The 11,299-nt window shown below is 51.7% G+C and overlaps 1 protein-coding gene across 1 annotated transcript in view; it reads right to left on the bottom strand.

Annotated features, from left to right (window-relative positions):
* Window positions 1-301: 301 nt before the first annotated feature.
* The window catches only part of LOC128270497 (basic proline-rich protein-like), a 92,521-nt gene continuing 81,523 nt past the window's right edge, over window positions 302-11,299 (bottom strand). Inside the window, exons 7-9 of the mRNA XM_053007903.1 lie at window positions 5,600-6,004; window positions 3,337-3,522; window positions 302-376 (exon numbers count right to left, since the gene is read on the bottom strand). Of these exons, the coding sequence (XP_052863863.1) occupies window positions 302-376; window positions 3,337-3,522; window positions 5,600-6,004 (666 nt within the window). The remainder of the gene's footprint in view (window positions 377-3,336; window positions 3,523-5,599; window positions 6,005-11,299) is intronic.

Genomic DNA, 11,299 nt, shown 5'->3' with positions numbered 1-11,299 from the left:
CCGGAAACGGTGGACAGGGGAGACACTAGGGCTTATCACATTCAAATAATCTTCACCTCCCTGGAGGATTCGAACCGGTTGCCTGCCGCCTAGCAGCCGTGCCGCAAACCGCCGAGCTACCTTCTGTCGGGCAACAAATGAGCGTTAATTGTGAACAACATTCGGCCCCTTCTCCAACTCGGTGTGTTGATTTGCCGCTTCTAGGTGCACCGGGTGCCGGGGAGAAAGTGTCAAAAATGGTGCACATCCGGCGGCGGACAAACGGTTTCACTTTTCACCGGCCGGTCCGTCTGATAAGGCATCACACGACGCGACCGGCACCAGGAATCCCAACACCAACACCGACAACTTCATTAGCCGCCGACGAGTCCAGCCCCTGGGGGGCGGAGAAAGGAGGCACCCAACCTACCGGAGAGGGTGGCGACCGGGGGGGGATTGTGAGGCAAATCGTACCGCACTCACCACACACACACACACACACGCGAGCACATTATCATCCCGCGCCGCCGAAGGTCGCCGCTGTGTGGCGCTCGGGTGCGCCGGCGGTGGGGTGGAGTAGTAGCGGGGGCAAGGTCGATTGGACTTCATCGTCGTCGTCGTCGTCGTCGTCGTCGTGCCCCCCTCAGCCAGACGATTGGAGGAGGGGTGGTGGTGATGGCGACGACGACGACGAATGAAGAACGACCAAATGGCGGCTTGCGGCCGTCAGACGAACCATTCCCCCACCACCCATTCCACTGAACGCCCCCCCACCACCGAATATACATTTCCTCTAACCCAGTGTGCCCCCCCTCCGGCTGGCTGGCTGGCCGCCTCTCGCCCGCGCAGTTCCGTGTTTTCTTTTTTTTTGTATATAAAAAAAGGAAACGTAGTGGAGCGCGGCCAAAAGCATTCGCATTCGCGCTCTCTTTCCTTCTTTCTTTCTCTTCGCCTCTTCTTCTTGCTTCCCACGGCACTTTACCCCCTTCTCCGCCGGTCTCCCACCCGGTGGTTGGGGGGTTCGATTCGTCTGGAAAAGACGGAACACGACGGCGAGTGATGGGGCGGAGAACGGGGAGGTGGGCAGAAGGGTGTTCCCCAGCTCCCGCTCAGTGTGCTCAACCTTTTTTCCATTCACCACCACCACCACCACCACCAGTGCGCCGCCGTGCCCCAGAAGCGTCGCGTTGTATTTGCGTTGTTGCTCGTGTTTTGTCTGCTGTTGCTGCTGTTATTGTTGGTCTTGTGTTGCCACTTGTGGACCCGAAGCATCTTCTCCTCCCTCCACCCAATCCCCCCCTCTCGTGCCATCGATTGCTCGCGATTTGATGTCGCTGAAGACGGCGGTGGCGGCGGCAACGATGGGTTGTTGTTGGCTACGCGCGCTTCCTTCAAAACTAGGCCACTGTCAAGGTCGCTGCTGCTGCTCAAGAGCACCAATGTGCAGACACAGTTCGTCGGTCCCAGCTCTGGCCACCGGGAAACACACACACACACGGGCGCTACACATCCTCAGCGAGCAACGAGTCTGTCTCTCGTCTTCTTCTCGAGACTCGTGTCGTGTCGTGTCTTGATCTTTGTTCCGTGGGTTGATGGGGCTTCTGTTTACCTTCTGTTTATCTCGAGGGAGATTACAATTGGAACGCGCTTCCTGGCGGCGGCGGCACACACCTTCGGCAAGCCGCACGTGGTGGTCCCGCCGGCGTGAGTGTGTGCGTATTTTCTTTTAATTAATATGTGTCCTAAGGAGCGAAGCGAAGCAGCGGCGACGACAAAGGTGAGCAGCATTACGAGAGTACGAGTTTGTCAACACTGAACACTCATTGGTTGACGACGGAAAACTGACGCACAAAGTAGGCTCCGGAACTCCAGTGGTTAGGGTATCCAGAAACCAGTAGGGGATATGATACTTTTAATACTCATTACTTTCTTTCATCATTCCATCGCTCCATTTAGCATTCAATGTTGGAGAAATAAACCAGTGTCTAGAAATGCCCTGGAAGGCCTGGTTCAATCGAGCGCCGGTGGTCTCCAAAAAGGATCTTTCTGATGGGACCAGAAAGGTGTGGTGTATCAAAGCTCCCAAAACAAGGCGGCAGCGTTAATTCAGATCACTACTGACAACAAATGATCAATTTGAACCATGCATTGGCGGAAAAAACGGCCAGAATGAGCCCTAAGACACGGTGCGATAACTTGGCTCCATCACAATGCCGTCTGGACACAAAGTAAAACTGTTAGATAGAAGATAGAATCAATACATTACAATCGATACATTGGCTGAGCAGCACTTCGATTCCTACGAGAAAGTCGAAATTGGATGACTAATTGATTTGCTTAAAAAAGATGAAGAATTCCTTCTGCGTAGAATCCACGATTTAGCAGAGAAATGGAAGAAATGCATATAGAATTTTACATTTCAAAGTAATAAACATTTGATTTCTTTGACAAGTCCTTTGAGTTCTAGTCCTTATCTATAGTTCTGGTGTTTGGATTCCAAAGATGAGGCCAAAATATCGATTGTGGTTATCGCTACATGGCACGTAACGATGTCCTGTCGATTCGATTGTCGTTCAAGTTTTCAGCTTCAATTTGGCCGAAGTACCATTCAGCCAATGGTGGCTCCTTCTTCATTTTCCGAAGCGGACCAAAATCCGTACCAGTTGTGGGTGCATTGGCTTCTCTTGCACGATGTGTGGATTTGCCGAGCATCAACTACGACAGTTCTGCTTATTAACATAACCACTGATTTGGAAATGAGCTTCGTCAGAAAAATTGATTTTTGGGATAAAATTCACCCTCATCGGCCAACAATTCTTTCGCCCAATTTGCGAACTTAGAAGAACGGACCGAGCCGTATTTATGATGTCGATGGTTTTTCACGTACTCTTTCAACAATAGCAGTAACATGTTTGGCCAATCGCACGGGATGAGTACGAATACGGGTTGGATTATCCACCAACATCCCAATGTCACGAACTCGCTTCACCAATTGATCCACAAATTGCGTTTTTGGCAGCTTCTTAAAAGACTAAAGAGAGGCTGAAGTCTCCATTTTTTTTCTAATTTCGTACAGTTCTAGTTGAAGACTCACCACTTTGGAAATAAGTTTTAAGTCTTTCTCAATTTTCTGCAAGCGTGTAGCGTTTTACTAATTGTTTACCACTTCCAGAATGAAGTTTGACGTTTCAAAAGTCAACTAATCCACACATTTGATGGATCACCATCATGGATGTGCCAAATACCAAATACGTGTACTAATGGAGAGCGCATCAGTTTAGCCACTTAAACGATTTCCAATATTAACGCCTCGGCCCCGTCATCCATATAATGCAGCAAAAACAAAACGGAACGTACCTGGTGTGGTGATGGTGCTGGTTGCGGCGGCTGCGGGGACTGGCTGGGGCCACCATGCTGCTGCTGTCCGGGCGGTGGCTGCTGCTGCCCTGGGCTTTGCGGAGGTCCGTGAGGGGACGGCGGTAAATGACCTGGTCCCGGCCCAGGACTAGCGGCAGGCGATGGCCACGACCGTACCGGTTCGTACTGTGGAGCGAAAAGAGAGCGATACGATGAAGTTGGATAAAAAAAAACGCTACGTGTTCGGTGGAGAGACATTTAAAATCGAATTAATTTCAGATGAAAGACAAACAAGGACACGGACACGGACTCTACCGTCGTCGTGCCATGTTACGAGCGTGATCCGCTCGGTTGGAATGTCCGCGCTCTGTTTGGACTAATTAAGAGTGGCGCAATTGTGGAAGCTGAAGTCGTCAGTCGGAATAGAACACTTTGGGCTAAGTAACCGGAAGCAGCTTTCTGTTACGGACAGCGATCAACAGTCTCGTCTGCTGTTGGTTCAGCAGCTAGGCTAAATCTAAAAGGTTCCAGTTATTGACAACAAAATGACAGCAAACGAAACTGACATTTCCATTCTTCCATAGGCTACTTTGAATATAGAAACACATCGAGAATGTAAAAAGTTGTACTCTAAACGGTACACTTTCGGCATTCCTACATCCTTTTGATGCCTGAAAGTGCCACCCAGCTGGGCCAATCTGAATACTCGTCAGCGATACACACACACACACACACACACACACACACGCGTATACGGGTCGGTTAGTCAGTCAGTCGGTCAGTCATCTGCGTGGCGCGTATCCAGTGAAATGCCACAAATCGCAGCTGGAAAGGATACGATGGTCGGTCCGTCAGTCGACCAAATCCACGGTGGCACCCGGAACTGAGGCCGAACATCTGACGGGCGCGCGCGTGTGTGTGTGTGCATGTGGCAACGAGGGATGAGAAGGGACACAGGAAGAAGTGCGAAGGTCGATGACATTGCCGCAGCAACATTGATCTACTTTTCTACTACGCCACACGAAAAAAGGGGGTCGTCGCCCAAGAGTTCGTGAGGGGAAAAGGGGGCGCGAAAAATGTGAGGTTAACCGGTCGCCGGTAAGGTAACCAAGTTTCCGGTTTTCTCGGTACAACACGGGGCGGCGGAAGCGAAGGGATATTTATTTTGGGTTATCCTTCCCGTAAGGCTTCCGCGGCACAACAGTTCTATACCCGACCACCCGACTTCTCTCGTCACGCGGACTTGGCGACGGCCGCTGGAGAGGATAATGGAGATGACGTTCGTGAAAGCGCAAGCCACAAGTGCTACGCCGACGACGAGGACGAACGTGAAGGGAAGCGACCCACGGTCCGAACCCACACAACAGCAGCAGCTGTTGGGAAGCACCCGTGAGAAAGTGTTTCGGAGAATGTCTGTCGTGCCGTGTTTTGCATGTGCCTCCCCTTGGTGTCCCCGCCACGGGTTTTGCTATCTCCTGTTGCTCCTGTTTTAGGATTAGCTGCCCATCCCTCAGTTCAGGGGCTTCGCGGCTCATCATCATCGCAGGATGTCCTCTAAAGTTTGCCTACCTCAACTCAATGTTCCGGACTTTTTTGTGAAACTTCAGAACTGCCCCGTGGAACACGTGGAATCGCTATCTTCAGGTTGTTAACTTTCTATTGTCGTCAAAAGGTACAGGGTGCGCCATCTAGCGTTCGTTTTTTTTCAGAATGGGAAGCACAATATCGATTGTCCTATTACAACCAAAAGACGTCAAAGTTTTCAGCTTCAATTTTGCCGAAAAAACAATCAGCCAACATTTCCCGGTAGCGTAGGCCATCGATGGTTACGGCGGCTCCTTCTTGATTTTCGAAGAAAAATGGGCAGCTGATGATGCCAGACCAAAATCTGCACCAAATAGTCTCACTCGTTTTGGATGGTTTTTGGGTTTTCCGAACCCCAAAAATGACAATTCAGCTTCACCGACGAGGAAATGAGTTTCAATGAAATGTGCTTTTCAAATATCGTACCGTTTGAGATGATGACCTACAACTTTGGGAGTTTCAATGAAATGTGCTTTTCAAATATCGTACCGTTTGAGATGATGACCTACAACTTTGGGAAAAAGTTTTTCATAATTCCCAATTTTCTGCAACCAAAATAGTATTTTATGCATAAATGTAATGAATTAACCTTTCAAATAAAAGTTCAAGCATCGAATAATAATAAGCCGTTTCTGTTTTATAACCAAATGAAAAAAAGAACTCTAGAAAGGACACGTACCTGGTGTGGCGGCGGATAGGGCGTCCGATGGTTGCCCGGGGGCGGTCCACCGGGCGGGTTCGGGTAGCGCTGCTGCTGCGGCTGCTGGTAAGGAGTATACTGAGTATTGGCTGGCGGTTGTTGACCCTGGGACGTGGGTGGCGGCGGTCCGGGCTGGCCGGCGGCTCCCGCCGCTCCTGCCGGTCCGCCGCCGCCGCCGCCGGGGGTTTGTTGCGTCGGCGGTCCTTGCTGGGGCGGCTGGGGTGGCGGACCACCGCTGGCCGCACCCGGCTGGGATGGTGGCGGCTGCACCGAACCGGGCTGCTGCCCCGGTGCGGACTGGGGTGGCGGTGGAGGATAGCTGCCGGGCGCTTGACCACCCGGAGGTCCCGGCGGATAAGGCGACTGTCCTCGACCGGTGTTACCCTGCGGAAAGTAGAACGGAACAAAAAAATGGAAGCATCGTTGAGAAGGCGCGTTAACTGAGGACTCGGTTCCAGCTCGGCGACATCAAGATTTCATTGCCAGGCGCCCACTAGAACGAAGAATACCTGAGAAGGCCTGAGACCACGCTTTGGTTGTCAAATAACGTTTTTGACAGCACACACTGCACACCGTTAGGGCCAACAGGATAGCAAATCGATTAACTATTGACCGTGCTCAGTGATCAAGTTGCGCCACAACATATGACACACCTCTCACGGGGCGCCACTTTTTAGCGTCAAGAGGACACACCGATTAATCCAATCCACGACGCAGTACAGCTGCAGGTGCGACAGATTTGCGTTATGATCGTGGATCCTGGGCGTGTGCTCATAATTCAGTGCCACTCTTGGTTGCGAACCTGCTTCCTGTTCCGGAAGTCCGAACTCTGCGGAAGTCCGCAAACACCCGCGGTGGGCCGCGGTGCACCAGATAAGCGCCGGCGGCGGGTACTACCAAAACCCATCCTTCCGGGCGGGTCTCGTACGGGGACGCGGTTTGCATAAACCATCAGCGGAAGCGTCAAATTGTCAAACAGACGGAACACTATCTGCAATCATCGCGTGGAATGACCCCGACCCCGCGCGGTAATGAGGGTGATATTTTACACAACTCCAGAGGGCTTCAGAGAGCTCCGAGTGACGTAATGAATCATTGAAGTCCAATGCAACCAATCAACTAATGAATACACTTAGGAATACTTTTTTGGGGTTCCAGAACTCAGTTTTTGGACCGGATTTTATCTAATTAAAATGTTTTCCTCGACATCGATCCCCGTCCAATTGCTGCTCTCCTCACCCAGATCAACAAGTAGTTGATGACGGCATCGAGAAGAGGACCGTATCTGAGAAGATGAAAGAATTGGACACTTTTTCGGTGTAGACAACGCACCATTCGAGCGGGAAAGGGTAAAGAAAGGACAGAAAAAGGGGACATTCTTCAATTCATTACGAGAATGTCCCGATTTCCCGCACGATACGCAATAGTGTCTGGATCCATCATCGTTTGTGGATGATATTTTATTTGTTTACACTTAATGAACGGCCAAAAAGATACGTTCCAAAATTAGACCACAAGACGCAACAGAGACCCAAGAACACATTGACACCCCAAGTAACGCCAAGTAATACGCCGAGGTCTCCACGTCCCACGAAGCGTCCGAGAAAAGACCCGACAAAGAAAAAAGGGCGAATAAAACTGTATGACGGTTCTTGTGGCGGCAAAAATGCCACAAAAATTCCTCCAATTTCGTTTCGCTGTCTCGCTAGTCCTTCTCGGCTACTTCTTCCCCTTTGTCCCAAGTGTTGGGGGTCCTGCGGAATAAAAGTGGCAAACAATCGCCCCAAATGCGTCCAGCGCGCTTCAGACGATACCACGCCGTAACGAAGAGAGCTGACTCCCGGCGGCGGCACGGAACACCCTTAAATCCTTGCCAATCACGCCCACGTCTAGTGTGTGTGTGTGTGTGTGTGTGCCCCGCCTGTGGCACTCCGGTTCTCCTACTCTTCCCCACCATGGGGCGCGCAGCGTAACACCATTTTGTAGTCGGAAAACGTTTTGGCTCGATTTTCCACACACACACACATCGTGCGCTCCATTGCTGACTCGGCAACAATGGACCCCCGGTCCGTGCGGAGAATGGCAACATTTTATCCGATGCTCCGCCCAGCAGCCAAATGGAACAACAAAATGGCTGACGGCGTGGAGCTGATGCCACACAGCAGCCCCACAGCACAGCAATGAGAGTCAGAGCGAGAGAGCGAGAGCAGTGATTGTGTGTATGTGTGAGGTGATATTGGAGAGAACCAGAATGAGAGCGACAGAGCGAGCGAGTCAGCGTGTAAGGAGCAAAGGACATCGAAGCGAATGTGCGTCAGCACACACGCAGCAGGCTGGGGCCAGCCTTCTTCGGGAGCGCTGCTCCGATTGGATGAAGCGTCGAGACGATGTGGAAAAGTATCGATTTTCCTCTCACGCCCGCCCGGTTATCCTTTGTTCGGCCGAGGTGGGATTATTGGCGTGCTCCGGATCGATTCCCGTTTTGGAGAGATCTGTTGTTGGAGAGTTGTGTGTGGAGTAGAGCGTTGTCCTTTGCTTGGTTGGCAAGGATATGGCGCGGAGAGCAATTTAGAACCAGCTCTCCTCGGATAAATGATGGTCCTCGATTATGATGACCCCTGACGGTTTTTGGTTCAACTCTTCGCCACCACAACAACACTCTGCGACGGCGTAAGTCAACACAGAGGAGAGTCCTTTATGCTGCCACGAGAAGGACCTGGGTCGGGGAGGAGCACACGTCATAAACCTGAACCTCGGAGTGCCTGTCACTCCCTGAGACTAATATGCCGTCATTAAATGGCGGCAACGGGCGCTTTGCAACTTTGTGGTACATTCTCTGTGGACGCTCAAGATGCTCCGGAATCAGGAATCGAGTGTGTGCGGCGACCTGCAAGGATCCCATTGCGACGCCACTGGACTGCCATTTAATGGAAATCGAGTAGATAAAGTTACTGGAACCGCCCGGACTCTGACTAGACGGCTGGGCCTCCCGCCGGGATGAGGAGCTTCTGTCAGCAGCAAAGGGCGTAAAAAATTGGACACAAATTTCGATGGATCAGGAGACAGTAGGGGAGCAGTCAGGAGATCCTTCCCAGAGTCCAACGCGGGTTACGCGAACGATTCCGTGTTCGTGGCACCCACAAATCGTTCCACTTAAAATGGAACGACACAGAGAGAGTGGGAGCGAACGAGAGGGTGGCCGAATGAAAATGTCAGTGTTCAACCGACCGACCGACCGACCGGGACCGGGTTCTTTCTGCTGATCCCCGTGTGTCGAAGGATAGTCTTTCCTGTCAATACAGCGTTTTTTGGAGCCACCCTGTCCTGTCTGTGGGGTTCTCTTTCTCTTTCCGCCATCAAGCCCGGAAGCGAAGGGGAGTGGCGGTGGAGGAGGACCGAGGAGGAGGAGCTGCTGGGTGTCAAACAGTTTTGGCGCGGCACATGCGCATAGAGGGCGCCGGTGTCGCGCGCGTCCCTTTCCAGGACAGAAACGGACCCGGTCGATGGACGGTGACAATTTTCGTTACCGACTGTGTTCCCGGGGATGAGACCAGGGTATGAGGTGGGTTAAAGGGGGGGGCTGTCGCCACGTGAGCGCAGCATCCTTCCCAACCCTACGGGACTCGCTCGGGGAACCGGTTGTGTCATTTGGGTTTCGCAAAAGCAGATACTCGGAGGGAACTACGGAGAGCGAGAGAGAGAGTGAGAGCGAGGACGATCAGATTTCCAGCACCCCCCGGCGGGGAGAACGGTGGACCGGGGCGCTTCACAAAAACCGGAGGACATCACTCACATACATTGCTGCTGCTGCCGTGCGGCGTCAGTCGCCCTTCTCAGAATACCAACGACCTCGCGCCACCGCCCCCGGGGTGGTGTCCACCCCTTCGCGTGGGCGAGGAAAATGCGGCAGGAAAAACAGACACATTTCCCCGATGTGCACACCACGCGCCCCTCGGGCTCCGGGACCGGTGGCAACGTTTTGTCGTCATCGTCGTCGTCGTCGTCCGCACAACAAAAAGCGAACTCTGCCCCCCGTTCGTGCTCCCTCTCTCTATGGTCCGGGTGCGGGGTGGTGTTTTCCACGTGCCGCAGCCGTCGCTGCTGCCGCCGTCACCGCTGGTTCACTGGAATCGTTATCCGTTTTCCTCCGATGGGCGCGCTGTGCGAGTTTTCCAGCCAAGGAGCAGCACAACACACCAGCAGCAGGAGGATGCTCGCTCATCCGGCACACTGGGACAATTGGTTGTTAGTTACTCCAAAATGTGGAAGATCCAAGTCTAACATAAAACATAACATAACAACATAACATAGTCCGAGCTGTCAAAGTGCGGCTGTCATTCAGATCAACTACGTACAAAAAAGAAAACCCGAATTAACAATAGATTTGGAATTGATCCACACGCCCTTTTTTATCCGGTAACAACCGCTTAATGGTATTGGCCTGCACCAGAGACAATGTCAATCTCTGTTGCTTTCTGTAACGGTGTGTTTTATGGGTCTCCGTACAAAAAACCCGAGTTAATACAATAAAGGATTTGGAATTCACCAATTCACTCGGTTTCTTATCCGGCAACAACCGTTTAGGGATCAATTCTCATGTCTAGTTTTCCCCAATAGAAGTATCACTGAAGTCAACAGAAACTACAAGCACCGGCAACTCCCAGAACAATATACAGCTATCGAGCACCATCAAATACAATTCGCTATTGGCTTCACAGAACTTCGCCTATTGGCAGTTAAAAATCCACATTCGGCAACGGCAATAATCATGATACACCCATGAACCGACACACGTAATACACCATCAGCATCTTACAGCCGAGTCAGCACGGGATAAGGCTATTCTGAAGTAGAGGAAATGCCGCATATTGATTAAGATAATCTTGTTAAGTTAGATTAAGTTAACTATTAAGTAAATTTAGTAAATACGGCCCGGTCCGTTCTTTTAAGATTAAAAAAACCGCTAGGCGGTCTTGGCCTGCACCAGAGACAATCTTAATCTCTGTTGCTTTCTGTAACGGTGTGGTTCTTAATCAATTCACTCAATTGAACCTATTTCGTAATCGGCATGAAGGGGCGAAAATCTGCTTCGTTGATTTTCAGTGGAAGACTTCAACCACATCGTCAAAAACGGCATAAAAGAGTGGAGCAACATTCTCAAAGTTGGAACTTGGATGACGTTAACTCACTACCCTGCGGACACTCTATAGCCTGCCCTATATATCGTAGAAATGATTCAAGCAACGTTCCATTATCCAAATCAAATTTGAGAACTTCCCCTGGGAAAGCTAGTGGCTCAGTTCCAATGGGCTCCCCGGTCAATTTTGGCCGTCGACAAGCGCACCACGGAACCCAGTGTTCCGGGACGATTTGTCCTCCGCGTGTGCCGAGCCGGCGAGTCCGGTGTGTTTGCCGCCAGTCGGTCGGTCGGTCGGCCGATCGGTGCGCTCCGAATGTGCTGCTACCGACCAAAACCCGGTGTTCGGGGCTCTCGGTTCGGGCCAGAGCCAACTGCCACCGGACCGGAGCGCGCACAGGCCTCGGTGTGCCACCGATAAAATAATGGGAGTGCGAGTGCACGGCACCGACCCGGAGCACCGGAGCACCACCGGAGGAACACATTTATGCCCGCCTTTTCGTCCTGGCGATGTGGTTTTGTGTTGCCGCCTTTGCTGCTAC

The sequence above is a fragment of the Anopheles cruzii genome, chromosome 3, assembly GCF_943734635.1.
Source record: "Anopheles cruzii chromosome 3, idAnoCruzAS_RS32_06, whole genome shotgun sequence".
Lineage (NCBI taxonomy): Eukaryota > Metazoa > Arthropoda > Insecta > Diptera > Culicidae > Anopheles > Anopheles cruzii.
The sequence above is the reverse complement of the archived record's forward strand: the minus strand, read 5'-3'. Positions and strand labels throughout refer to the sequence as shown.